Source organism: Oncorhynchus clarkii, chromosome 18 (genome assembly GCF_045791955.1).
Source record: "Oncorhynchus clarkii lewisi isolate Uvic-CL-2024 chromosome 18, UVic_Ocla_1.0, whole genome shotgun sequence".
In the NCBI taxonomy this organism is placed as follows: Eukaryota; Metazoa; Chordata; class Actinopteri; order Salmoniformes; family Salmonidae; genus Oncorhynchus; species Oncorhynchus clarkii.
The window spans coordinates 61,071,288-61,099,190 of NC_092164.1; the positions used below are offsets into that span (position 1 = coordinate 61,071,288).

General features: G+C 46.5%; 1 protein-coding gene across 1 annotated transcript in view; it reads left to right on the forward strand.

The window, feature by feature from the left end:
* LOC139373812 (solute carrier family 45 member 4-like) overlaps positions 1-27,903 on the forward strand; it is a 65,746-nt gene that overhangs the window by 8,120 nt on the left and 29,723 nt on the right. The window contains exon 3 of the mRNA XM_071114830.1: positions 15,529-16,316. Coding sequence (XP_070970931.1) covers positions 16,022-16,316 — 295 coding nt within the window. The 5' untranslated portion in view covers positions 15,529-16,021. The remainder of the gene's footprint in view (positions 1-15,528; positions 16,317-27,903) is intronic.

Genomic DNA, 27,903 nt, shown 5'->3' on the forward strand with positions numbered 1-27,903 from the left:
AATACTTTCCGAATGCACTGTAAATCAGGCTAAAATAGTTTGTTTTTTGTCTGTGTTTACTTGTTGATGTCACAGTGACTGCTGATGGAGAGCAGACCTGACTCCGGCCACGCGGACACATTGTCGTAGTTCTAAATCAACATCAGGTCACATGCATTCAGCATGATGCTACTGAGGTTTAATAATAGCCCTGGTTCTAATGTAGAGGTCAGATACACACTGCTCCTGTCCTGTTAGCAAAGTGTCTTCATTCTCCACCTTAAGTCTATTATAGTTATCATCCTCTACTGAACAAAATTATAAACGCAACATGTAAAAGTGTTGGTCCCATGTTTCATGAGCTGAAATTAAAGATCCCAAGAAATTTTCCATATGCACAAAAAGCTTATTTCTCTCAAATTCTGTGCACAAATCTGTTTACCTCCCTGTTAGTGAGCATTTCTCCTTTGCCAAGATAAACCATCCACCTGACAGGTGTGGCATATCAAGAAGCTGATTAAACAGGCTCCTTACACAGGTGCACCTTGTGCTGGGGGACAATAAAAGGCCACTCTAAAATGTGCAGTTTTGACACACAACACAATGCCACTGATGTCTCAAGTTTTGAGGTAGTGTGCAATTGGCATGTTGACTGCAGGAATGTCCACCAGAGTTGTTGCCAGAGAATTGAATGTTTATTTCTCTACTATAAGCTGTTTAAGAGAATTTGGCAGTACATCCAACCGGCTTCGCAGCGGTAGACCACGTGTATGGCGTTGTGTGGCCGAGCGTTTTGCTGATAATGTTTTGAACAGAGTGCCCTATGGGGACGGTTGGGTTATGGTATGGGCAGGCATAAGCTGACAACGAACACAATTGCATTTTATCAATTAAAATTTGAATGCACGGAAGTACTGTTGACGAGATCCTGAGAAATAGATGTTTTATATAGTGTAGTGTGGGCTCCTGAGTGGCACAGCGGTCTAAGGCTGGAGGAATAGATGAACAGGAGAAGCAGGTGACTGATGGCTGAAAGGGGATGCAGCTGGCTGATTACAGCTGCCACACGTGGGCATTATTGGACCGGTCATACAATAGAATAGTTGCTATTGCTTACATTTTTTTGAACTGACATTCTAAACATTTTATAACGGGCACCAGCGGGTTCTTTAGGATCGGTAGAGTAGTATTGTTTTCATATGGTAGTATCATATGAAATGGTACTACGGTATTCTAAAATGTTGGTATCATAAGTACAGTATCATGATGTTTTGGTACCGTGATATTACCGTGGTACCGGTATGCCCTGCAACACTACTTAGGATGGACTCTTGGGCTAGTGGCTGGACCCTCTCTCACTCCACTCACTCTCTTTCTCCCTCTCTCTCTCCCTCCACTCACTCTCTTTCTCCCTCTCCCTCTCTCTCTCTCTCTCCCTCCACTCACTGTCTTTCTCCCCGTCTCTCTCTCTCTCTCTCTCTCTCTCCACTCACTGTCTTTCTCCCCGTCTCTCTCTCTCCCTCTCTCTCTCTCCCTCCACTCACTGTCTTTCTCCCCGTCTCTCTCTCTCTCTCTCTCCGTCTCTCTCCCCATATCTCCCTCTCTCTCTCTCCCGCCACTCACTGTCTTTCTCCCCGTCTCTCTCTCTCCCTCTCTCTCTCTCTCTCTCTCTCTCTCTCTCTCTCTCTCCCTCCACTCACTGTCTTTCTCCCCGTCTCTCTCTCTCTCTCTCCCTCTCTCTCCCTCCACTCACTGTCTTTCTCCCCGTCTCTCTCTCTCTCTCTCTCTCTCCACTCACTGTCTTTCTCCCCGTCTCTCTCTCTCTCTCTCTCTCCCCGTCTCTCTCTCCCCATCTCTCTCTCTCTCTCTCCCGCCACTCACTGTCTTTCTCCCCGTCTCTCTCTCTCTCTCTCTCTCTCTCTCCCTCCACTCACTGTCTTTCTCCCCGTCTCTCTCTCTCCCTCTCTCTCTCTCTCCCTCCACTCACTGTCTTTCTCCCCGTCTCTCTCTCTCTCTCTCTCTCTCCCCGTCTCTCTCTCCCCATATCTCTCTCTCTCTCTCTCCCGCCACTCACTGTCTTTCTCCCCGTCTCTCTCTCTCCCTCTCTCTCTCTCTCTCTCTCCTTCCACTCACTGTCTTTCTCCCCGTCTCTCTCTCTCTCTCTCTCTCTCCTTCCACTCACTGTCTTTCTCCCCGTCTCTCTCTCTCTCCCTCTCTCTCTCCCTCCACTCACTGTCTTTCTCCCCGTCTCTCTCTCTCTCTCTCCCTCCGCTCACTGTCTTTCTCCCCGTCTCTCTCTCTCTCTCTCCCGCCACTCACTGTCTTTCTCCCCGTCTCTCTCTCTCCCGCCACTCACTGTCTTTCTCCCCGTCTCTCTCTCTCTCTCTCCCCCTCCACTCACTGTCTTTCTCCCTCTCTCTCTCTCTCTCTCTCTCCCTCCACTCACTGTCTTTCTCCCTCTCTCTCTCTCTCTCTCCTCCACTCACTGTCTTTCTCCCTCTCTCTCTCTCTCTCCCTCCACTCACTCTCTTTCTCCTTCTCTCTCTCTCTCTCCCTCCACTCACTCTTTCTCCTTCTCTCTCTCTCTCTCCCTCCACTCACTCTCTTTCTCCCTCTCTCTCTCTCCACTCACTCTCTTTCTCCCTCTCTCTCTCTCCACTCACTCTCTTTCTCCCTCTCTCTCTCTCTCTCTCTCTCTCTCTCCACTCACTGTCTTTCTCCCCCTCTCTCACTGTCTTTCTCCCCGTCTCTCTCTCTTGATGAACTTGTTTTTCCCTCTCTCCGCGCCATGCAGCCTGCTCATAAGGTAGCCAGAGGTGAAGTTACATTACCCGTTACATTACCCGTTACATTACCCGTTACATTGCCAGTTACATTGCTGCATCACAACACAAGCTCAGCCAGTCCAGCTCCTATGTAGCCTGCCATGCAGCAGCAGGAGGATTCTGACTCCACTGAATGGGAAAGTCTAAGATGAGAGACTGCACTACGTGTTGTTCCTGTCTGCGCTCAACCTTGATTCAGGTTGTCTGGTAGTTCTCTGCTAGTCAGGGCTGTGATGTTTGACTCTTGTGACTAAACAGACCTGACTGCTGTCTGTTGTTGCCGCGGGCTGTAATGTCTGTCTGAGATGCCGGTCTACCTGTGTACCCACGCTATGAGTTGATAGTGGAGGGCCCTCCAAACAAGGAAGTATCTACAGGGTGCAGTTGGTTTTTATTTGAGTATTGTTGATGATCAGTCACTAGATTAATTCATGGGTGTGTATTGTGAGGTTATAATTGAGTATTGTTGATACCTGAGTATTGTTGATGATCAGTCACTAGATTGATTCATGGGTGTGTGTTGTGAGGTGATAATTGAGTATTGTTGATACCTGAGTATTGTTGATGATCAGTCACTAGATTGTTTCATGGGTGTGTGTTGTGAGGTGATAATTGAGTATTGTTGATACCTGAGTATTGTTGATACCTGAGTATTGTTGATACCTGAGTATTGTTGATACCTGAGTATTGTTGATGATCAGTCACAATATTGATTCATGGGTGTGTCTGGTGAGGTGATAATTGAGTATTGTTGATACCTGAGTATTGTTGATACCTGAGTATTGTTGATGATCAGTCACTAGATTGATTCATGGCTAAGTGTTGTTATCAATGGAGACAGACTGCTCAGGTTTTTTGTATCGTCATGCCCCTCTTGAAATGAGAGAAGCAGGAGGTTTTCCCCCCTTTCTCCCTCCCTCAACCCCTCTCTCCCATAATGTGTCTCCACTCCAACCCACCCAACTCACTCAGAAGCTTGGGTGACAGGACTTGGCAGCGGTTCAAGAACAACATTAAGGCAGCAGCCATCTAGCGAGTAAGAACATCTCCTCTCAGACAACAAATGCATTGTGGCTGGTTTGGTATGAAAGGTTTCCTTGTAGTGTTTACCTGGGCCAGATCTATTTGGATAGGGTTGATATGAGATGCCTCCATCTTGACACACAGGTTGGTCATTGTTCATTTAGTGATGATGTAGAGAATGAAGACTTCTCAAGATAAGCCCTACTGGTTTTGTTTGTCATTCATTTAAATGTGCAATTGTTAGTGAGGTATGATAACCATAATAGTTTTTTTGTGTTGTGTATTGTCAGCTGTCTATGGTTTAGATTAAGAATAGATAGGTGATGATGACAGCCTAGTTTACACACAGATACCTGAACATAGAAATAGAGACTGCACGGAGTATACCAAACATAAGGGACACCTTCCTAATATTGAGTTGCATGGAAAGAGCAGGTGTTCTTAATGTTTTGTATACTCATTATAGTTCTACTGTGATTGTGACGTCTGCCAGGTTTGTCGTGGATCTGTCATGGAACATCTTATGGCGAGCCCCAGAGCAGCATACTCGTTTGAGGACTCATTTCAAGGAATGAAACATGTATGTTTTTGTCAAACCTCTCCTTCCGCTCCATACAGTTTAGCCAGCTGTGTCCTGCTACTGTGAACTATACTGTATGATGATGGAATTCAACAGGTTTGTTTTAGTTACACGTGTGCTTGGTTTTATAATAACCTGACCTTGGTTGATTAGGCTAGACATACGGAAGTATAAAATGATAGGCCTTCAGAAAGTGTTCATACCCCTTGACTTTTTCCACATTTTGTTGTGTTACAGCCTGAATTCAAAATGGATTAAATATTTTTTTTTTCTCACCCATCTACACACAATACTCATAATGACAAAGTGAAAACATGTTTTTATAATTTTATCCAATGATTTTAAAGAAAAATCAAATACAGAAATATCTACATATTCACACCCAACTGATGTTAGAATCACCTTTGGCAGTCTCTGAGTTTTGCACACCTGGATTGTACAATATTTGCACATTATTCTTTAAAAAAGATCTGTCAAGTAGGTTGTTGATCATTTTCAAGCCGATTTCAGTCAACTGTAACTAGGCCACTCAGGAACATTCAATGTCTTCTTGGTAACTCCAGTGTAGATTTTGCCTTGTGTTTTAGGTTATTGTTCTGCTGAAAGGTGAATTGATCTCCTAGTGTCTGTTGGAAAGCAGACAACCAGGTTTTCCTCTATAATTTTGCCTGTGCTTAGCTCTATTCCATTCAATTTTTTTCCTAAAAAAAACTCCCTAGTCCTTGCCGATCACAAGGATACCTATAACATCATGCAGCCACCACCATGCATGAAAATATGAAGAGTGGTACTCAACACGTGTTGTGTTGGATTTGCAAACAGGATGCATGTTTTGGAATATCTGAGCAGTTTCCTTCCTCTTCAGCAACTGAGACAAGAAGGACACCTGTAGCTTTGTAGTGACTGGGTGTAGTGATACACCATCCAAAGTAAAATTAATAACTTCACCATGCTCATAGGGATGTTCAATGTCTGCTTTTAGGGATGTTTAATAGGAGCCCTTCTTTATTAGGTATACCACCCCATTCCCGAAAATGGTTCGCTCCAACAGAAAAAAGCAGGCAGACGGGCACCGAGGCATTTGGTTACTGGTCAAGTGAACGTTAGAATGGGCAAAACGAGTGACCTAAGCGACTTTAAGTCACCGTCAGTCCTGTGGGCGAAAACGGCTTGTTGATGAGAGGTCGAAGGAGAATGGCAAGAATCGTGCTACCAGGCAAACAGGGAAATGATGGCGCAGTACCTACTGCCCCCATAGTACCTACTGCCCCCATAGTACCTACTGCCCCCATAGTACCTACTGCCCCCATAGTACCTACTGCCCCCATAGTACCTACTGCCCCCATAGTACCTACTGCCCCCACAGTACCTACTGCCCCCACAGTACCTACTGCCCCCACAGTACCTACTGCCCCCACAGTACCTACTGCCCCCACAGTACCTACTGCCCCCCACAGTACCTACTGCCCCCCACAGTACCTACTGCCCGCCACAGTACCTACTGCCCCCCACAGTACCTACTGCCCCCCACAGTACCTACTGCCCCCCACAGTACCTACTGCCCCCCACAGTACCTACTGCCCCCACAGTACCTACTGCCCCCACAGTACCTACTGCCCCCCATAGTACCTGCTGCCCCCCATAGTACCTACTGCCCCCATAGTACCTACTGCCCCCCATAGTACCTACTGCCCCCCATAGTACCTACTGCCCCCCATAGTACCTACTTCCCCTCAGTACCTACCTCCCCTACTGACCTTACAGACCCTACAGCACCTACTGCCCTACAGTACCTATTTTCCCCCTACAGTACCTACTGCCCCTACATTACCTACTGCCCCTACAGTACCTACTGCCCTACAGTACCTATTTCCCCTACTGCCCCTACAGTACCTACTGTCCCTACAGTACCTACTGCCCCTATAGTACCTATAGTACCTACATTACCTACTGTCCCTACAGTACCTACTGCCCCTACAGTACCTACTGCCCCTACAGTACCTACTGTAACTACTGCCCCTACAGTACCTGCTGCCCCTATAGTACCCTCTGCCCCTATAGTACCTGCTGCCCCTATAGTACCTACAGTACCTGCTGCCCCTATAGTACCTGCTGCCCCTATAGTACCTACAGTACCTGCTGCCCCTATAGTACCTACAGTACCTGCTGCCCCTATAGTACCTACAGTACCTGCTGCCCCTACAGTACCTACAGTACCTGCTGCCCCTACAGTACCTGCTGCCCCTATAGTACCTACAGTACCTGCTGCCCCTATAGTACCTACAGTACCTGCTGCCCCTACAGTACCTGCTGCCCCTATAGTACCTACAGTACCTGCTGCCCCTACAGTACCTACAGTACCTGCTGCCCCTACAGTACCTGCTGCCCCTACAGTACCTGCTGCCCCTACAGTACCTACACTACCTGCTGCCCCTACAGTACCTGCTTCCCCTACAGTACCTGCTGCCCCTACAGTACCTACAGTACCTGCTGCCCCTACAGTACCTACTTCCCCTACAGTACCTATAGTACCTGCTGCCCCTATAGTACCTACAGTACCTGCTGCCCCTATAGTACCTATAGTACCTGCTGCCCCTATAGTACCTACAGTACCTGCTGCCCCTATAGTACCTACAGTACCTGCTGCCCCTACAGTACCTGCTTCCCCTACAGTACCTACTTCCCCTACAGTACCTGCTTCCCCTACAGTACCTAAACTATGGCTTTTGACAGCATCAGTCAGTGTCTGTCTGTCTGCTCATTGTGCTTTGTGTCATATGTGGAGCATGCCAGGAACACTGGGATTATACAGAGCGGAGTGTATTTGCATAGGGAAATAAAGGGTTAGCTAAAGTTCCTTGAGTTGATGTCACCACCAGGTTCTGGGAAAACCAATTAAGGCACCATACTGAAAAGCCAGGATGAGATGGGGGAAGTTAGCCTACATTGAATGGTGCATGCAATAACACCACTTCATTGTTAATCTGTAGTCACGCTATGTATCTATTATATGTTGGTTTAAGGCAGGCTTCGTGAGACTGCCGCAGTAGTAGCCTATTCTACAAATAGGCTGCAGTTGATTATTGCGTCCGTGTATGGGTAGTGTGTGTGTGTGTGTGTGCAGTTAGGTCAACCCAACGCTAAACTGGAGATTTCGCTTTGGCCTCATGAGAAGTGCTGGTGTATATATCAAGAACTCCCAGATCAGACTATGGGGTGGCTGTTCACACACTGTCCAGACTAGTGTGTCCTCACTAGGAGGGGCGGGGCCAAAGCCTGACTCCCAGAGGTGGGACCAAGTCATTGTTTTACAAGTCATAAGTATCAAATCAAAGTATAGTACCTACCTCTGCACTGGCACACGCAAGTACGTCTCAAGTCTTAGCACTCAAGTCCCAAGTCAAGACAGGCAGGTCCTAAACAAGTCATAATGTGCTCTTCACCAAATGTAACACTATTTCATATTTTTAGCAAGAATAATAGTTAGTATATTACATTTATGCAAATCATGAATGCTTTTAAAAATATATTTACTACTTGCCAAATAAACTTATATCTCCATGGAAATACATGGGTAGCCATGAGAAAGCCAAGTGATCCTACACTATATGCCCACACTGTGTGTGTGGTTACAGTAGGCTAACATATGTCAATGGCTTTAGGAACAACAGTAACATCAGACAGGATTTAGACTACCAACTGCCTGGCCAGTTGTAGCTCAATCTTGGCTGCAATGATCACGTTCCCGCACTGACTGATTGTGTAGAGGCTCATTGATTTAAAGTTAAGTTAGCCAACATGCTACACTGGCAAAGTTATGAATGATATAGCTGTTGGCTATATTAGCCACGACTTACCGTTCTTTGTGCAGCTTTAAATGTCGAACAAAGTTGGAAGTTGTTGCGCCTCCATCTGTAATTTTCTTCCCGCATCTTTTGCAAGTTGCAATCCGTTTTTTGTTGATACAGCGTCATCTTCATATCCGAAAATAAAAATGTTGGGGTGTCATCTTTCCAAGAGCTCCATCTGAATTTACTCACCGAAGTTCCTCTGCACTGCCACGCGCAACTTTTTCTCAGCTGGCACAATATGAGGCTGCTGTCCGATTCAACCTATAATCCGTTAAATGAAGAGTTGGGCCTAAAGTGAACTGTGTGTATAACTTTAGGGTCAGGGCTGTCACCTAGATAGGGCCTAAAGTGAACTGTGTGTATAACTTTAGGGTCAGGGCTGTCACCTAGACAGGGCCTAAAGTGAACTGTGTGTATAACTTTAGGGTCAGGGCTGTCAGCTAGACAGGGCCTCCCTCCCTGTTTCCTTTCCTAACTGAAGTACTGTGGTGTAGAAGTTTTTCTAGGTGGAGTCCATTGTTAGATGTGGGTTGAGTTAGTTTAGTAGTTAGTCTACTGTGGTCTTAATCAAGATCGCCGACATCACACCACTGAGAGGATCTATGAAAGGGATTTTGTTGGATGTTTTCCTGCTTGTTATTTCTTTGGTCTTTGAATATCACTCTCATTTTGCTCCGGGGCCTTTCCTTCAGTAGTGATCCAGGGCCTTTCCTTCAGTAGTGATCCGGGGCCTTTCCTTCAGTAGTGATCCGGGGCCTTTCCTTCAGTAGTGATCCGGGGCCTTTCCTTCAGTAGTGATCCAGGGCCTTTCCTTCAGTAGTGATCCAGGGCCTTTCCTTCAGTAGTGATCCGGGGCCTTTCCTTCAGTAGTGATCCGGGGCCTTTCCTTCAGTAGTGATCCGGGGCCTTTCCTTCAGTAGTGATCCGGGGCCTTTCCTTCAGTAGTGATCCGGGGCCTTTCCTTCAGTAGTGATTCCATCTCTTTGCTGTGGTTGATTACAGCAACTTAGGCACACACCACTAAGGGATCGAAGGGCCTGACGAGGCCTACATTCCCCTTTTCCTTCGATTGATTTTGTTAATGATTTATTTGTGCATGACAAGTTGTAGGCCAACTTTACAAGACTTGTGTTTATGACTTATTCTGTTTCCTTTTGGGGGAAACAGAATAAGGCGAGAGGGTGATTTATGTACCGTTTTCACGAGGGCCTCAACAAGCTTCCCTGAACAACACCCCAGGGAGGCATTGCAGAGATATACTGCATGTTATTTTTACCAGAATTCGTGTAAAAGCAACTCCCAAGAATGGACCTCTGAGAAATATAGCTGCGGTCCTTTCTTGGGTGTAGCAATCTTCTGCCCTAACGTTTGGAAGACTTCTATTAGACAAGCACTCCATTCTCATAGAGACCTTTTGGTAGGATCGACATAGCTGCATAAATGACCAACACCACTTGAGAACGTGCTTCATTTTCTTGTCTTACACTTGAACTGGTCTCCTATATTTTAAGCTTTAAGAAATATGGATTGTTGACAAAGCAGTTGGTCCTACTGGTCTCTGTGAGCTAAATCCACCATTATAAATCCACCATTATAAATCACACTGCAGGGTTGTTGTTGACACGGTCGGACCTCAAGCTGTTGAAACTGCAGACTTACTGATCCACATAGCACATTGTGACTGCTTTAATTCCTCCCCACCCCTGTGTGTGGTGTGTATGCAGTGTCTCCGGACATGCGTGTGTGTGTGTGAGAGAGAGTGTTCCGGTGAGTGGGAGGGGGATTTGTCATACTCCCTGTTAACGTTGGCACACGTGGACGCCCTCTGTCCCAGCCTCACGGCCCCACCCACTCTCCCACTGCAGCAGTGTTACACACACACACACACACACAACCTGTTCCACTTTGTTTACAGTCCTATTGTATTATCAGGCTACCGTGGGGGAGTGAGTCTCAACAAATCCATCTGCTGCCACTTCCCTAAGCAAATCTGCATCTTGTCTGAGCTGGAGATGAAATGGATACTGTAATGAGTATGCACAGTAGGCTACACGTCGCCATGGTGTTCTCAGAGTTGATGAGATGCCTAGCCATCAAGGGAGGGGAATGGGACTAAGAAATACAATAACTAGTCTGACTATGAAACAAAAAAAACTGAGCATCCTAAATTGGTTTTAATGTCATGATGTAAAAAATACATATTATCAGAACTTTTCCCTGACCTTGAGATATTTGGTATGCTGTGGTCTGACCTTCAGAGATGTGGTATGCTGTGGTCTGACCTTGAGAGATGTGGTATGCTGTGGTCTGACCTTCAGAGATGTGGTATGCTGTGGTCTGACCTAGAGAGATGATGTGGTATGCTGTGGTCTGACCTTGAGAGATGTGGTATGCTGTGGTCTGACCTTGAGAGATGTGGTATGCTGTGACCTGACCTAGAGAGATGTGGTATGCTGTGACCTGACCTAGAGAGATGTGGTGTGCTGTGGTCTGACCTTGAGAGATGTGGTATGCAGTGACCTGAACTTGAGAGATGTGGTATGTGGTATGCTTTGGTCTGACCTTGAGAGATGTGGTATGCTGTGGTCTGACCTAGAGAAATGTGGTATGCTGTGACCTGACCTTGAGAGATGTGGTATGCTGTGACCTGACCTTGAGAGATGTGGTATGCTGTGGTCTGACCTTGAGAGATGTGGTATGCTGTGGTCTGCTGTGGTCTGACCTTGAGAGATGTGGTGTGCTGTGGTCTGACCTTGAGAGATGTGGTATGCTGTGACCTGACCTTGAGAGATGTGGTATGCAGTGACCTGAACTTGAGAGATGTGGTATGTGGTGTGACCTGACCTTGAGAGATGTGGTATGCTGTGGTCTGACCTAGAGAGATGTGGTATGCTGTGGTCTGACCTAGAGAGATGTGGTATGCTGTGACCTGACCTTGAGAGATGTGGTATGCTGTGACCTGACCTTGAGAGATGTGGTATGCTGTGACCTGACCTTGAGAGATGTGGTATGCTGTGACCTGACCTTGAGAGATGTGGTATGCAGTGACCTGAACTTGAGAGATGTGGTATGCTTTGGTCTGAACTTGAGAGATGTGGTATGCTTTGGTCTGAACTTGAGAGATGTGGTATGCTGTGACCTGACCTAGAGAGATGTGTTATGCTGTGACCTGACCTAGAGAGATGTGTTATGCTGTGACCTGACCTTGAGAGATGTGGTATGCTGTGACCTGACCTTGAGAGATGTGGTATGCTGTGGTCTGACCTTGAGAGATGTGGTATGCTGTGACCTGACCTAGAGAGATGTGGAATGCGGGACAGGGAGTTGTAAATGGCTCTGTGATCAGAAGGTTACAGCAGCTCACCCCCCCCCCCCCCCCCCCCCCCCCCCCCCCCCCCCCCCCCCCCACCCTAAGCCGACCTTCTAACCTTGGTAGCTCAGCAAATATCAATAAATTCGATGGACTGTCAGTGAGTCACCAAGCTTAAAAATGGCCGCCAAGCAACACGGTCCAATGATTCAGATGGCTCATGGCTTGGAGGTGGCTCATCAAAGACACCATCATAGATGAATTGATCAATGGGTATACAGCCTGGCTGTCCTCACCAAAGCCATTGAAAACAATTTAAATATAAATGGCCAATCCTGAATAAGGCCTCACCAGTCCGCCCAGCTCTCCCTGGGTGTGTTGTGATTGGTGGTTATTTGTGCCCCTGTCCTCCCCTTGCCTGCCTGGTTGGTTAGCTGGCCTCCTGACTCCTCAGTATGCCCAGTGCAATCCATATCTGGGCCTCTATTTGGGTCAGTCAAGTAGTAACACACATTCACATATACACACACGCGCACACACACACATGTACACAAACACGTGCACACACACACACACGTATACAAACATACACACGTATAGGCTACATAGAAGTACAAACAAGTTCTAGAGGTGCCATGATAATGAGTGTCTAAGGATAAACGGTATCCTATCTTGTTCTATAGACATTATCATCACACTGATCGTAATTCCCCCCCCTGAGAGAACATGAAATTACAACTTCTGTTTTATAGCTGCATATGAGAACAAATGTTTATCCCTATAGTTGAGTAACATAGGCAGTTATAGTATTTGAACTTGTATGAATGCTGGTGTTGGGTGACTTGACATTGAAGGCTGTCTCTCCCAGTGTTCTAGAACTGAAGGTGGTCTGACCTTGAGAGATGTGGTATGCTGTGGTCTGACCTAGAGATCCCATTTTGTCACTCAAAACTTTGAGCTTGACCAAATATCAAGTATGGTCCTAATTTATACTGAACAAAAATATAAACTCAACATGTAAAGTTTTGATCCCATGTTTCATGAGCTGATATAAAATATCACAAATGTTCCATACACACAAAATGCTTATTTCTTTAAAATGTTGTTTAAATCCCTGTTAGTGAGCATTTCTTCTTTGTCAAGATAATCCATCCACCTGACAGGTGTGGCATATCAAGAAACGGATTAAAAAGCATGATCATTACACAGGTGCACCTTGTGCTGGGTACAATAAAATGGCACTTTAAAAGGTGCAGTTTTGTCACACAACACAATTCCACAAATGTCTCAAGTTTTGAGGCAGCGTGCAATTGGAATGCTGACTGCAGGAATGTCCACCAGAGCTGTTGCCAAAGAATTTAATGTTTTAAAAGTCATTCTGATTGGCTGGGCCTGACTAGATTGACTGATTTCCTGTTATATGAACTATAACTCAGTAGAATCATTGAAATTGTTGCATGATGTGTTGATATTTTTGTTCAGTGTAGTTTTGTTTTGGCCTTTTTGAACTCACTAGGCCTAGGCTACATAACCTTGCCATATTTCAGTCCACAGAGAACAACATGTAGGGTTCAGTACCATGTGACTGTGTTATGTAACCGTCCTGCAGGCTGCGAGGGAGGGCCGGTAATAACGCGGTCTTGCTTTTTACTCACACAGACGACGCACTGAATCTGATCCTGTTCTTCAGAATGTTTCTGCTGAGGCCTTTTGTTTGCTTTTCTCTCTCAATACCGTTCAGTGGAGAAGAGACTAGACTGTGGAGATCATCATTCTGCCTGGCAACAGCATTATTGAAAGGGACTAATAGCCTATTCCTCAGGTGCTGAACAGATGGATGTCTCTTCTTTACGACTGTAGTATCATATAGGGCACTAGTGGAAATGCTACAGTGGTTGAATGTTACAGTGAAAAAGTATAACATTACTGTATTGTCTTAACTTTGTTGAGCAGGTGATCTACTGTACATGGGTATGGCTCAGATAGCCTAGCGGTTAAGAACGTTGCCCCAGTAACTGAAAGGTTTCTGGTTTGAATCCCTAAACTGATTAGGTGAAGAATCTGTCGATGTGCCCTTGAGCAAGGCACTTAACCCTAGTTGCTCTGGATAAGAGCGTCTGCTAAATGATGTAAATGTAATAAAAGATACGTACTTTAAGTCAGATTTGCAACCAATGTAAGAGAAACTTTACATCAGACATCAATACAAGAATAAAGACAAAACCACCACCAATTACCCAAATCTAAAAAAATACCCCTCTGAGGATATCTCTTTCTCTCAGGGGGTTTTCATTTTGCATCTGATGAGGAAGCCCCTCTGAAGACTAGATTCATATAAGATGAGAGCCTATAATGCACTCCCATCTCTCCCAGGTCTCAGTATCTCAGTATATAAATGAAAAGTGTCGGAGAGAGAGAGGGAGAGACGTTTTAACGGTAACGTGGACATTGGATAGTGTAATCTCAGACTGGATCATGCATTAAACCAACAGTACCAGCACACACTCACTAATTTCCTTCTGAAACCCTGGCCCCCTCATGTACAGTCACGGCTCTATGTACCCCTCTCTCCCCTGTCTCTCCTCTCTCCCCCTCCCTCTCCTCTCTCACCCCCGTCCTTCTCTCTCTCTCCCCTCTCTCCTTGTCTGTCTCTCTCCATAAACAGTATATACATATTGTGCTCTATCTCCCTTAATCCCCATCTCTCCTCTCCGCTCTCTCGCTCTATATATACAGTACATACATATTGCGCTCTATCTCCCTTAATCCCCATCTCTCCTCTCCACTCCACTCCACTCCACTCACGAGTGTCTTACAGGCTGTGTGAGAGCTAAGCCTAACCCAGAGAGCCTCCCCAGGTCACAATGTAATTAACCTCCACTGCCGTCCAGGTGCTAAAATGTCTTGGTTGATTGCTACAGGAGCTCCTATCCCGCACAGAGACGGAAGAGGAAGCAAGACATCCCACTCCCTCATTTTTTTTCTGGATCATATACAGTCAATGAACTAAGTAGACCAGACCCAGCTGCTATCACATTGGTGACTTTGGGAGAGCCACCCCTTAAGTAAACCTGAACTGTGAACATTTGTTTCAATGGTAAATGGCCTGAGAAAGACCTCTTCATTTATCCACCATCTTTGTCGTGCCCCCGGAGTCAGACGTGTTCTGAAAATGTACTCGGTTCTGAGATGTGATTGGCATTCTAATTTCAAATCTTACTGGATTTGCCACTCACTGCCTCTGCCTTTAAAAACCAACAGGAAGCTACTGATTCACTCACACAGACCAGCCTGACATTTCCCCATCCCAGACTCAATCCTCTGAGTCATTCTAATGCCTAGCTGTTTGTTCAGGACACAACAGTACACACGCAGACACACACACACACACAGAGACACCCACAGACAGGCAGGAGGGGTTGGTTATTAAAGGCAGCTTTATTCATGCTTTATCACAGGATAAAGGAGGATACTGAAAATCCCCCGGGAGGTGTGTGAGGAGCGAGTGGGTCCTCTCTCTCTCTCCCTCCCTCCCTCTCTCTATACTCTACCCTGTACAGTATGCACCAGTCTCTGCCCAGAGGCGTAAACACTACAAATAGCCAGATGACTATGAACTAGGCCTTTTACATGCTTAAATCATCAATTCATCTTTGATTCAACTAAAGAGTTTTTTAAACAATGTTGTGAATCTGTTTCCACCTTTTCCACAATCAAGCCAAACTGACCCATATCATTCTGTATTAGACTAGTGTGGTTCAGTACAGGTTGGCATGGTTCAGTTTTCTGCAGTCTTACTGGAATTTTAAAAACGTTACTGTCATTAGTCTGCCAACCTCCATTTTAATAATTAACTCTCCTCTCTCTCTCTCTCTCTCTCTCTCTCTCTCTCTCTCTCTCTCTCTCTCTCTCTCTGGCTTACTGGCAACTATTCCCGTGGTGCATCCTGGGTATGTGCAGATTGATCGGCCACTCGATGGGGATTCACAGAGGAGCTCTCACCTGTGTCGCCTCCTGCCCTCCGCCCTGCCGCCTGCCCTCCCTCTTCTGCACCTCCTCCACACACATCATGAAACTGGTATTAACTGAATGGCAATTGATATGGATTTTTACTGATTCTAGTAGACAGTAAACCAACTAACACAGATAGGGAGGAAAAGCCATCTAACTTTCACACGTCCTTCTTCACACTAAATGAACCTGCCTGTGGGGTTCTGAGCTGCCTGAGTTGACAGCCCACCCTGAAAAACAACCCAATGCCTCTTTAAGGAACACACAAGGAATGTATTGTACGCTTTAAGAGATTATTCTTTCTTCCTGATAACGACATTCGAGGACATCGACAGCAGAGGGAGCTACTTTGAGGACGAGCTCACACCTGTCACCGTCAGTGTATGAATACAGATCTATTTTTTTTTCTGGAGCCTGAAGGGTTGTGCGTTTGGCTGTGTGCATGCCGAAGAAGAAGAGAATGGCTCCCCAGAACTCTGAGGCCGATGCTATGCAAGTGCAGGGGGTAATGGTGGTCCCCGCTGCTAAGAAAACCACCACAGGTTCTGCCTCTACAGGAGACGGAGGAGCAGGAGGAGGTTTGGTGCTGGAGTCATGCCAGGAGGAGTCGGTGAGCGAGGGGTCTATAGACCGGATCCCGCTGCGCCAGTGGGTGATGCACGGAGCCGTCATGTTCGGACGAGAGTTCTGCTACGCCATGGAAACAGCCCTGGTTACGCCTGTACTGCTGCAAATAGGTAAGAGATCACTATATAAAGCATGGAGATTGTACAGACATGTGCACACGTATGTAAACACACACACACAGCAAGAGTTAACCAGAGTCATGCAGATGATGAAGGAGCCGGGTGGGTGAATTCACATACTCTACTATACTGTTGACGCTGCCCACACATCATATCCCCACATCTATATCAACACAACATATCCCCACATCATATCCCCACATCTATATCAACACAGCATATCCCCACATCTACATCAACACAACATATCCCCACATCTATATCAACACAACATATCCACACATCTATATCAACACAACATATCCACACATCTATATCAACACAACATATCCCCACATCTATATCAACACAACATATCCCCACATCTATATCAACACAACATATCCCCACATCTATATCAACACAACATATCCACACATCTATATCAACACAACATATCCCCACATCTATATCAACACAGCATATCCCCACATCTATATCAACACAGCATATCCCCACATCTATATCAACACAGCATATCCCCACATCTATATCAACACAGCATATCCCCACATCTATATCAACACAGCATATCCCCACATCTATATCAACACAGCATATCCCCACATCTATATCCCCACATCTATATCAACACAACATATCCCCACATCTATATCCGGATACACAGCGTATCCACACAGCGTATCCCCACATCTATATCAACACAACGTATCCCCACATCTATATCAACACAGCGTATCTCCACACAGCGTATCCACACAGCGTATCCCCACATCTATATCAACACAACATATCCCCACATCTATATCCGGATACACAGCGTATCTCCACACAGCGTATCCACACAGCGTATCCCCACATCTATATCAACACAACGTATCCCCACATCTATATCAACACAACATATCCCCACATCTATATCCACACAGCGTATCTCCACACAGCGTATCCACACAGCGTATCCCCACATCTATATCAACACAACATATCCCCACATCTATATCAACACAGCATTTCCACACAATATATCCAAACGTCCATCGTAAACACATTGGATAAGAATTCAAGGTCCTTCCTGCTGTTCAGTGTTCCTGCCACAGCCCTAATAACAGGCCTGCCTAGGAAAGACAAGGCTCCAGTCCTTTTACAGTCCATCTGATTAGATGCTATCTCAACTGTAAACAGTAAATCATACTGTTTGACTGGCCTGGGGTCGTGGCGGCAGCAAAGTATAGAGACACTGGATGTGACTTAGCAGAGGATTAGAATAACCACGTGGGGGATGCTGGGGGATGCGCTGATACACCAGTGTTCTTCTTGACTAATGATAGCTCAGTCGACTACAGATGTGGATAAAAATCACCTAACAAATACTTTTTCAGATGTAGTGAAGAGGGGCTGTGTTTCCATCAGGATAACTGTTCTGTTATAAATGCCATTAAGTCATCCTTTGAGTCCATCCAGCCACCTCTGTCTCACGGCAGTTTTGATTCCAGTGTTTATAAGGGTCTAGCTAGCTAGCTGTCTCTGGCTGCCCATATGCCTCTAAATGTGTGTCTGCTTGGGGATTACAGCTCTCTGAAACACCACAATCCATCCTGGCCTCAAAGACACCCTACCTACCTCACCGCTCTCACGTCAAGCCACCTCACAGAGGGGGTGGGGGTGGGGGGGGGGTGGTAGTAAAGGGAGAGATGTGTGGAGAGAGAGACATTCTCTGCTCAGAGCTTTGACTGAGTTTACAACTCCATGTGTTCCCTGCACCCATTCTCATGCCATTTACTTTATAGTATACTACATTTGACCAGGGCCTATAGACCTACCTCCTCACTCAGACTGAGTTTCAATGATAGTGTGGGTGACATTGCGTGCTCTGGGTTATCTACCAATGGCATGGTACTGGAGCTTGGTCCAGTCCAGGGAAACACCCCTGTGGAAGTGACTTAGCGTTTGACTTCAGTATTGTCTGACTGTGTTCATCATAAGGTGAGACAATGCCGTCCGTCATTACAGTCTGTTGAAACGTCTCTTCGTTCTCTCCTTTGACGTAAAGTAGGCCTCTGTCGTCACAAGCTATCACTGATTGATGTGTTATTTGTTTTTGGCAGAGTGACAACCCAATTTCCTACTCTTGGTAGGTAAAATTCTATATATACCATTGTACATTATCATACACACTATTCCCTATACTGTATAGTGCCCAATATAATGCACTACTTTTGACCGTTAAAGAAGTGACTTTTCTCCTATAGCAATATGAAGCCATAGGCGACGAGTTAGACTAAATAGGTGCCCCAGGGAATAGGCCTAAACTAGAAACCCAGTACCCTGCATTCTGACCATCAGTTTCCTCCGAACATCTTGGGAAAGACAGAGAGCAGCAGTATTGTTCTTGATGTGCAGGTTAGGATGGCGACCCACTGTGTAACTGCACTTTTCTTTTTTTGTTATTGAGCGTTTATTTGAACCTAGCCTGATGAGCCCGTCATGAACCAAACTGCTACAGACTTATATCTATCCTACCCTGCCTTTCTAAGGTCTTTGAAAGCCAAGTCAACAAACAGATTACCGACCATTTCCAATCCCACCATACCGTCTCCGCTATGCTATCTGGTTTCAGAGCTGGTCATGGGTGCACCTCAGCCACGCTCAAGGTCCTAAACGATATCTTAACCGGCATCGATAAGAAACAATACTGTGCAGACGTATTCATTGACCTGGCCAAGGCTTTCGACTCTGTCAATCACCGCGTCCTCATTGCTGCTGGTGAGTCTCTGATCCACCTCTACGCAGACGACACCATTCTGTATACTTCTGGCCCTTCTTTGGACGCTGTGTTAACAACCCTTCAGACGAGCTTCAATGCCATACAACTCTCCTTCCGTGGCCTCCAACTGCTCTTAAATACAAGTAAAACTAAATGCATGCTCTTCAACCGATCGCTGCCTGCACCTGCCCGCCCGTCCAACATTACTACTCTGGACGGTTCTGACTTAGAATATGTGGACAACTACAAATACCTAGGTGTCTGGTTAGACTGTAAACTCTCCTTCCAGACTCACATCAAACATCTCCAATCTAAAGTTAAATCTAGAATTGGCTTCCTATTTTGCAACAGAACATCCTTCATTCATGCTGCCAAACATACCCTCGTAAAAACTGACTATCCTACCGATCCTCGACTTGGTGATGTCACTTACAAAATAGCCTCCAATAGCCTACTCAATAAATTGGATGCAGTCTATCACAGTGCCATCCGTTTTGTCACCAAAGCCCCATATACTACCCACCACTGCAACCTGTAGCTCTCGTTGGCTGGCCCTCGCTTCATACTCATCGCCAAACCCACTGGCTCCAGGTCATCTCCAAGACCCTGCTAGGTAAAGTCCCCCCTTATCTCAGCTCGCTGGTCACCATAGCAGCACCCACATGTAGCACGCGCTCCAGCAGGTATATCTCTCTGGTCACCCCCAAAACCAATTCTTCCTTTGGCCGCTTCTCCTTCCAGTTCTCTGCTGCCAATGACTGGAACGAACTACAAAAATCTCTGAAACTGGAAACACTTATCTCCCTCACTAGCTTTAAGCACCAGCTGTCAGAGCAGTTTACAGATTACTGCACCTGTACATATCCCACCTATAATTTAGCCCAAACAACTACCTCTTTCCCTACTGTATTTATTTTGCTCATTTGCACCCCATTATTTTTATTTCTACTTTGCACATTCTTCCACTGCAAATCTACCATTCCAGTGTTTTACTTGCTATATTGTATTTACTTTGCCACCATGGCCTTTTTTGCCTTTACCTCCCTTCTCACCTCATTTGCTCACATCGTATATAGACTTATTTTTCTACTGTATTATTGACTGTATGTTTGTTTTACTTCATGTGTAACTCTGTGTGTGTTGAACTGCTTTGCTTTATCTTGGCCAGGTCGCAATTGTAAATGAGAACTTGTTCTCAACTTGCCTACCTGGTTAAATAAAGGTTAAATAAAACATAAAAAATGTTGAGCCCTTAACAGGCAGCTCACGTAGGGGATGTTTGTTGACACAGCCTACAGTAGAGAAGGGTAATGGTATTTTCCACTAGAGCTGTTCAAATACAATTATATGTAAACAAACATCATTGTAGGATGGTGACAGTCAGGGTCAGATTCAACTGAACTGATTCGGCTTGAGACGCCTCAATTCCTTGGTCTGCTGGTGGTTGTCATTGCTGTTCAGCGTTCTGATTATGTCACCGTTTGAGGTCTAGCCTTAGTACACTCTTAGAAAAAAGATAACATCTTTATTTTAAGAGTGTTGTAATAACTGTGTCATGGGTCTTCAGAAGTGTAATTTATGCTGAGTCAGGTGTGCAGGGTACGTATGGGTGGGGGGAGGGAGGCAGAGCGGGATCGTGATGAAGGGGTAGGAAGGGGTAGAGAGCGGGAACGGAACGAAGGGGTAGGAAGGGGGAGAGAGCGGGAACGTGATGAAGGGGTAGAGAGCGGGAACGGAACGAAGGGGTAGGAAGGGGGAGAGAGCGGGAACGTGATGAAGGGGTGGGAATGGGGAAAGCGGGAACGGAACAAAGGGGTAGGAAGGGGGAGAGAGCGGGAACGTGATGAAGGGGGAGAGCGGGAACGGAACAAAGGGGTAGGAAGGGGGAGAGAGCGGGAACATAACGAAGGGGTAGGAAGGGGGAGAGCGCAGGAACATAACGAAGGGGTAGGAAGGGGGAGAGAGCGGGAACGTGATGAAGGGGTAGGAAGGGGGAGAGAGCGGGAACATAACGAAGGGGTAGGAAGGGGGAGAGAGTGGGAACGTGATGAAGGGGTGGGAAGGGGGAGAGAGCGGGAACGTGATGAAGGGGGAGAGAGCGGGAACGGAACAAAGGGGTAGGAAGGGGGAGAGAGCGGGAACATAACGAAGGGGTAGGAAGGGGGAAGAGAGCGGGAACATAACGAAGGGGTAGGAAGAGGGGTGAGAGAGAGAGCGGGAACGTGAAGGGGTGAAGGGGGAGAGAGCGGGAACATGATGAAGGGGTGGGGGAAGGGGGGGAGAGTGGGAACGTGATGAAGGGGGAGAGCGGGAACGTGATGAAGGGGGAGAGAGCGGGAACGTGATGAAGGGGGAGAGAGCGGGAACGTGATGAAGGGGTAGGAAGGGGGAGAGAGTGGGAACGGGACGAAGGGGTAGGAAGGGGGAGAGAGTGGGAACGTGATGAAGGGGTAGGAAGGGGGAGAGAGCGGGAACGGAACGAAGGGGTAGGAAGGGGGAGAGAGCGGGAACGTGATGAAGGGGTGGGAAGGGGGAGAGAGTGGGAACGTTAGGAAGGGGGAGAGCGGGATCGTGATGAAGGGGGAGAGAGCGGGAACGTGATGAAGAGGTAGGAAGGGGTTGTAATAACTGTGTCATGGGTCTTCAGAAGTGTAATTTATGCTGAGTCAGGTGTGCAGGGTACGTATGGGTGGGGTGGGGGAGGCAGAGCGGGATCGTGATGAAGGGGTAGGAAGGGGTAGAGAGCGGGAATGGAACGAAGGGGTAGGAAGGGGGAGAGAGTGGGAACGTGATGAAGGGGGAGAGAGCGGGAACATGAAGGGGTAGGAAGGGGGAGAGAGCGGGAACGTGATGAAGGGGTGGGAAGCGGGAGAGCGGGAACGGAACGAAGGGATGGGAAGGGGGAGAGAGCGGGAACGGAACGAAGGGGTAGGAAGGGGGAGAGAGCGGGAACGTGATGAAGGGGTGGGAAGGGGGAGAGAGTGGGAACGTGATGAAGGGGGAGAGCGGGAACGTGATGAAGGGGGAGAGAGCGGGAACGTGATGAAGGGGTGGGAAGCGGGAGAGCGGGAACGGAACGAAGGGATGGGAAGGGGGAGAGAGCGGGAACGGAACGAAGGGGTAGGAAGGGGGAGAGAGCGGGAACGTGATGAAGGGGTGGGAAGGGGGAGAGAGTGGGAACGTGATGAAGGGGGAGAGCGGGAACGTGATGAAGGGGGAGAGAGCGGGAACGTGATGAAGGGGTGGGAAGCGGGAGAGCGGGAACGGAACGAAGGGATGGGAAGGGGGAGAGAGCGGGAACGGAACGAAGGGGTAGGAAGGGGGAGAGAGCGGGAACGTGATGAAGGGGTGGGAAGGGGGAGAGAGTGGGAACGTGATGAAGGGGGAGAGCGGGAACGTGATGAAGGGGGAGAGAGCGGGAACGTGATGAAGGGGGAGAGAGCGGGAACGTGATGAAGGGGTAGGAAGGGGGAGAGAGTGGGAACGGGACGAAGGGGTAGGAAGGGGGAGAGAGTGGGAACGTGATGAAGGGGTAGGAAGGGGGAGAGAGTGGGAACGGAACGAAGGGGTAGGAAGGTGGAGAGAGCGGGAACGTGAAGAAGGGGTGGGAAGGGGGAGAGAGTGGGAACGTTAGGAAGGGGGAGAGCGGGAACGTGATGAAGGGGGAGAGAGCGGGAACGTGATGAAGAGGTAGGAAGGGGGAGAGCGGGAACGTGATGAAGGGGTAGGAAGGGGGAGAGAGTGGGAACGGGACGAAGGGGTAGGAAGGGGGAGAGAGTGGGAACGGGACGAAGGGGTAGGAAGGGGGAGAGAGCGGGAACGTGATGAAGGAGTAGGAAGGGGGAGAGAGTGGGAACGGGACGAAGGGGAAGAGAGAGTGGGAACGGAACGAAGGGGTGGGAAGAGGGAGAGAGCGGGAACGTGATGAAGGGGGAGAGAGCGGGAACGTGATGAAGGGGGAGAGATTGGGAACATGGTGAAAGGGCAGAGAGCGTGAATGTGATAAAGGGGTAAGAAGGGGGAGAGTGAGGGGCAGAGGGTTGGTAAGAGGGAGTGGATGGAGTGATGTACAGATGTGACATAAGCAACGCTAAGAGGTAGCACGCAAGGTTTATGTAACAATTTCTTTAAAAAATATATATATATATATATATATATATTATATATATTTGCCCAGGCTGTTAAGTACAGTATATGCAAAAGTGTGTGTGCATGTTCCACTGTTCCGTTCGCAGTACCACTGAGAACTCTATGGTCTGAGTCTCCTGTGAATGTTTGGCTGGCTCCTCTACAGAGTTGTGGCTTTCCCCAACAGGAACCCACTCATGGCTCATAAACGTGGGAACACAATCTCAGGAGAATAATATCCCCGTATCAGGGCTTTTTGCTCATGTTTCAACCACACTCATTGTTTATTATTTTCTTCACAGAAGGGTAACGACCAAAAATGTGACATTTGTTTAGATGAATAAGCCTAGCTCATCTGAACCACATGATATACGAGAACTATACAGTGCATGGGAATATAGGTTATAAGTATTATAGGTTATAAGTATTACTGTCTACCTGATTAGGCCTAGAGCGAATGGCATTACACCAGACAATGTATGGGAACTAGACGATATACACTGAGTATACCAGACATTATTAACATCTTCCTAATATTGAATTTTCTCTCTCTCTCTCTCTCTCTCTCTCTCTCTCTCTCTCTCTCTCTCTCTCTCTCTCTCTCTCTCTCTCTCTCTCTCTCTGTCTCTGTCTCTGTCTGTCTCTCTCTCTTCTCTCTCTCTCTCTCTCTCTCTCTCTCTCTCTCTCTCTCTCTCTCTCTCTCTCTCTCTCTCTCTCTCTCTCTCTCTCTCTCTTTCTCTCTCTCTCTCTGTGTGTGTGTGTCTAACATTAAGAATAATACCAGTTTACATGACATCTGCCCTTATGACTAAAGTTACTCTAGACCTACTGTTATATAAATGTATGACTAAGGTTAATCTATTCCTACTGCTCTATAAGCTAATAGATGTAGTTAATCTAGTTTTACTGTTGTATAAACTCATGCATAAGGTTAATCTAGTTTTACTGTTGTATAAACTCATGAATAAGGTTAATCTATTCCTACTGTTGTATAAACTCATGAATAAGGTTGTGGATTTTCTCTAATCTATAGAAAGCCAGGCTTGCTAAGACGGTGTTTGGATGTTGGAACCTGGATCCATTCCAGCCTTATGTTTGGATGTTGGAAGGCTGGGTATAGGTTTAGATGGATCCAGGTTATGTTTGGATGTTAGAAGGCTGGGTATAGGTTTAGATGGATCCAGGTTATGTTTGGATGTTGGAAGGCTGGGTATAGGTTTAGATGGATCCAGGTTATGTTTGGAGGTTGGAAGGCTGGGTATAGGTTTAGATGGATCCAGGTTATGTTTGGATGTTGGAAGGCTGGGTATAGGTTTAGATGGATCCAGGGTATGTTTGGATGTTGGAAGGCTGGGTATAGGTTTAGATGGATCCAGGTTATGTTTGGATGTTGGAAGGCTGGGTATAGGTTTAGATGGATCCAGGTTATGTTTGGAGGTTGGAAGGCTGGGTATAGGTTTAGATGGATCCAGGTTATGTTTGGATGTTGGAAGGCTGGGTATAGGTTTAGATGGATCCAGGGTATGTTTGGATGTTGGAAGGCTGGGTATAGGTTTAGATGGATCCAGGTTATGTTTGGATGTTAGAAGGCTGGGTATAGGTTTAGATGGATCCAGGTTATGTTTGGATGTTGGAAGGCTGGGTATAGGTTTAGATGGATCCAGGTTATGTTTGGAGGTTGGAAGGCTGGGTATAGGTTTAGATGGATCCAGGTTATGTTTGGATGTTGGAAGGCTGGGTATAGGTTTAGATGGATCCAGGGTATGTTTGGATGTTGGAAGGCTGGGTATAGGTTTAGATGGATCCAGGTTATGTTTGGATGTTAGAAGGCTGGGTATAGGTTTAGATGGATCCAGGTTATGTTTGGATGTTGGAAGGCTGGGTATAGGTTTAGATGGATCCAGGTTATGTTTGGAGGTTGGAAGGCTGGGTATAGGTTTAGATGGATCCAGGTTATGTTTGGATGTTGGAAGGCTGGGTATAGGTTTAGATGGATCCAGGGTATGTTTGGATGTTGGAAGTGTGACGACCCTCCCACTCTGTCTGCCGTACTTTGTCTTTGTTCTTGTTTCCTTATTAGGATGCCGGTGGGCGGAGTTGAGAGGGTCGTCAGCTACATGGGAAACACCTGGGCCCAGGTGTTTCCCAGGATAAATACACCCCTTTCCCATTCATGGGGGAGACTCTCTCCATGCAGACATTTGTAGATTGTGTTGTGGTTCTTGTTGGGTTTTTGTTTGTTTGCTTTGGCACCTTTCAACACCCTGCATTATCACATTCATGCATGCAAAACACTCACTTACGCTACTGATTACTGATTACACACATCATTGTATATTTTCCTTAGTTGCTTTAGTTAATAAATATATCTTTTGTTACTCCTTATCTCCACGTTGTCTCCCTTTGTTACGGGCTTTGAGCCGGTTCGTGACAAGTGGGGGCTCATCCGGGATATTTGAACTGTTGGTTTGGGAGACCATGGAAGTACGTGTTTGTTTGTATATTGTGTTTGAGTTTAATAGGCCCAGTATTGGTTGCCTTTGTTTGGGTTGTGTGCTGCGTTGGAGAGAGTATAATGGTTAGTTTCCAGGCCCTGCCTAGCCTGGAAACGTTTGTTCTACTTTCTGTTGGGACATCAGCCTGAGGTGAGTAATCGGCTGTGTACCTCAGTGGGAGATTTGGGTAGGGTAGTGGAACTTGCTACCTGGAGCTATAGCTTTTTTCCCCTGATAGGCTTAGCGACATGTTTCATTTTTGGAATATGTTGGGCATGGTTAATGTTTGTTATTTTTGTGTGGTGTCTGTGGACTGAGCAGTTGTCTCGGGGGCACATCCGTGGCTTGGTGGAATTTACCAGCATGCTGGGGAGTTTTTCCTTGCCAGCGGGCTACAGTGCGTAAATTCCCACTGCAAATCTGCACGAAGACTAGGGTTGAGTTATTGTAGGTTTTGGGGAAGCTCCGTATCTCATCTCTTCTGTGGTGCTCAGGGTGATTGTCAATTCTCGGGTTATGGTCTGGTGTGCTCAGCAGAGGGGAAGAGCGAGATTTTTTATTTTTTTTTGTAACTATGGCATCTTATATAGATGAATTCATTCGCTTTCCATCTGAGAAATTGTTAGATTTAGGTACTAAAGAACAGCTGTTGAAGGTCGCTGAACACTACAACGTTGAGATTAGTGATAAACGTCTAAAGAATTCTATTAGGTTGATATTGAAGGCCAATCTGATGGAGAGTGGTATTCTTGAAGTTACAACTGGGCCAGCCTCTGCTGATAGTTTGTCGTCTCCCCATAACGTTACAATGGCTATTCCATCGGTTAGTCCAAGTAGTCTTCTTTTTGAACAGCAGAAAGAACTGCTTTTGTTACAGCTAGAGCATGATCGGCAAAGTAATAGTGAGAAGCTAGAGCATGATCGTGTAAAGTATGAAAAGGAATTGGCATTTAAACAAGATATGGAGCGTGCTAAAATCAAGTTGCAACAAGAACGTATAGAGTTGGTTAGGGAAGGAAAGATCTCAGGGGAGAGTTTGTTTTGGGAAGGTGATCCAGATTTACCTAGGGGTAGTTCCTCTTTTGGTCGTGCCCCAGAGACATTTGATATTGTTGGGAACTTACGGTTATTGCCTCAGTTTAATGAAAGGTATCCCGAGACATTATTTTCGTTGTTTGAGCGTGTTGCTGACACTAGGAGTTGGCCTGATTCTGACCGCACTTTAATGTTGCAGTGTGTGCTGACTGGTAAAGCGCAGGAAGCATATTCAGCTCTTAGTGTACACGACAGTGCCAATTATGATAAAGTTAAAACAGCTGTGTTACAGATTTATGAATTGGTCCCTGAGGCTTACCGCCAACGATTTAGAACATTAAAAAGGGATGATAAGCAATCTCATGTTGAATTTGCGCGACAATTATCTTTACAGTTTAATCGCTGGTGTTCCGCCTCTGCAGTTGTGACTTTCCAAGGGCTGTGTGATCTGATTATGTTAGAACAATTTAAGGACACAATTCCTGATCGTATTGCCACGTATATTAACGAACAGAAAGTAAAGAATGTCGCTGAAGCTGCGGTTTTGGCGGACGAGTATGTGTTGACTCACAAAAGTGTCTTTGCAGAGCCTCGTATTCGGAAAGAGTGGGGGCGTTCGGATAGATTTGGGCTTCGCTCACCGAGATACTTTGGTTCACGGGCAGAGTTCTATTCAACTAGGGTTGAGCCTGACTCCCATGGTAAAGCTGACTTTGGGCAGGAGTGTCACTACTGTCAAGGTTCAGGTCATTGGAAAAACGAATGTCCACTTCTCAGGTCAAAGGGTGCTTACGCTAAATCCAAGCCTACCGCGTTAGCTGCACCTGTTCCACATCAGTTCACTCATGACTCATTTCCTCAGGCCCAGGAAAATGTGAAAGTCCATATTGATCCAGACTATTTACCTTTCATTACGGAAGGTTTTGTGTCTATATTAGGAAGTAAAGACCTAGTGCCAGTGAAGATCCTGAGAGACACAGGTGCCTCTGAATCATTTGTGTTGGAATCTGTGTTACCCTTTTCTGCTAAGACTGATTCGGGGAATAGTGTTCTAATTAGGGGAATAGGTTTGAACACTCTGTCAGTTCCATTGCATAAACTGATGTTGGATTGTGGACTGGTGAAAGGTGAAGTTGTTGTGGGAGTGCGGCCT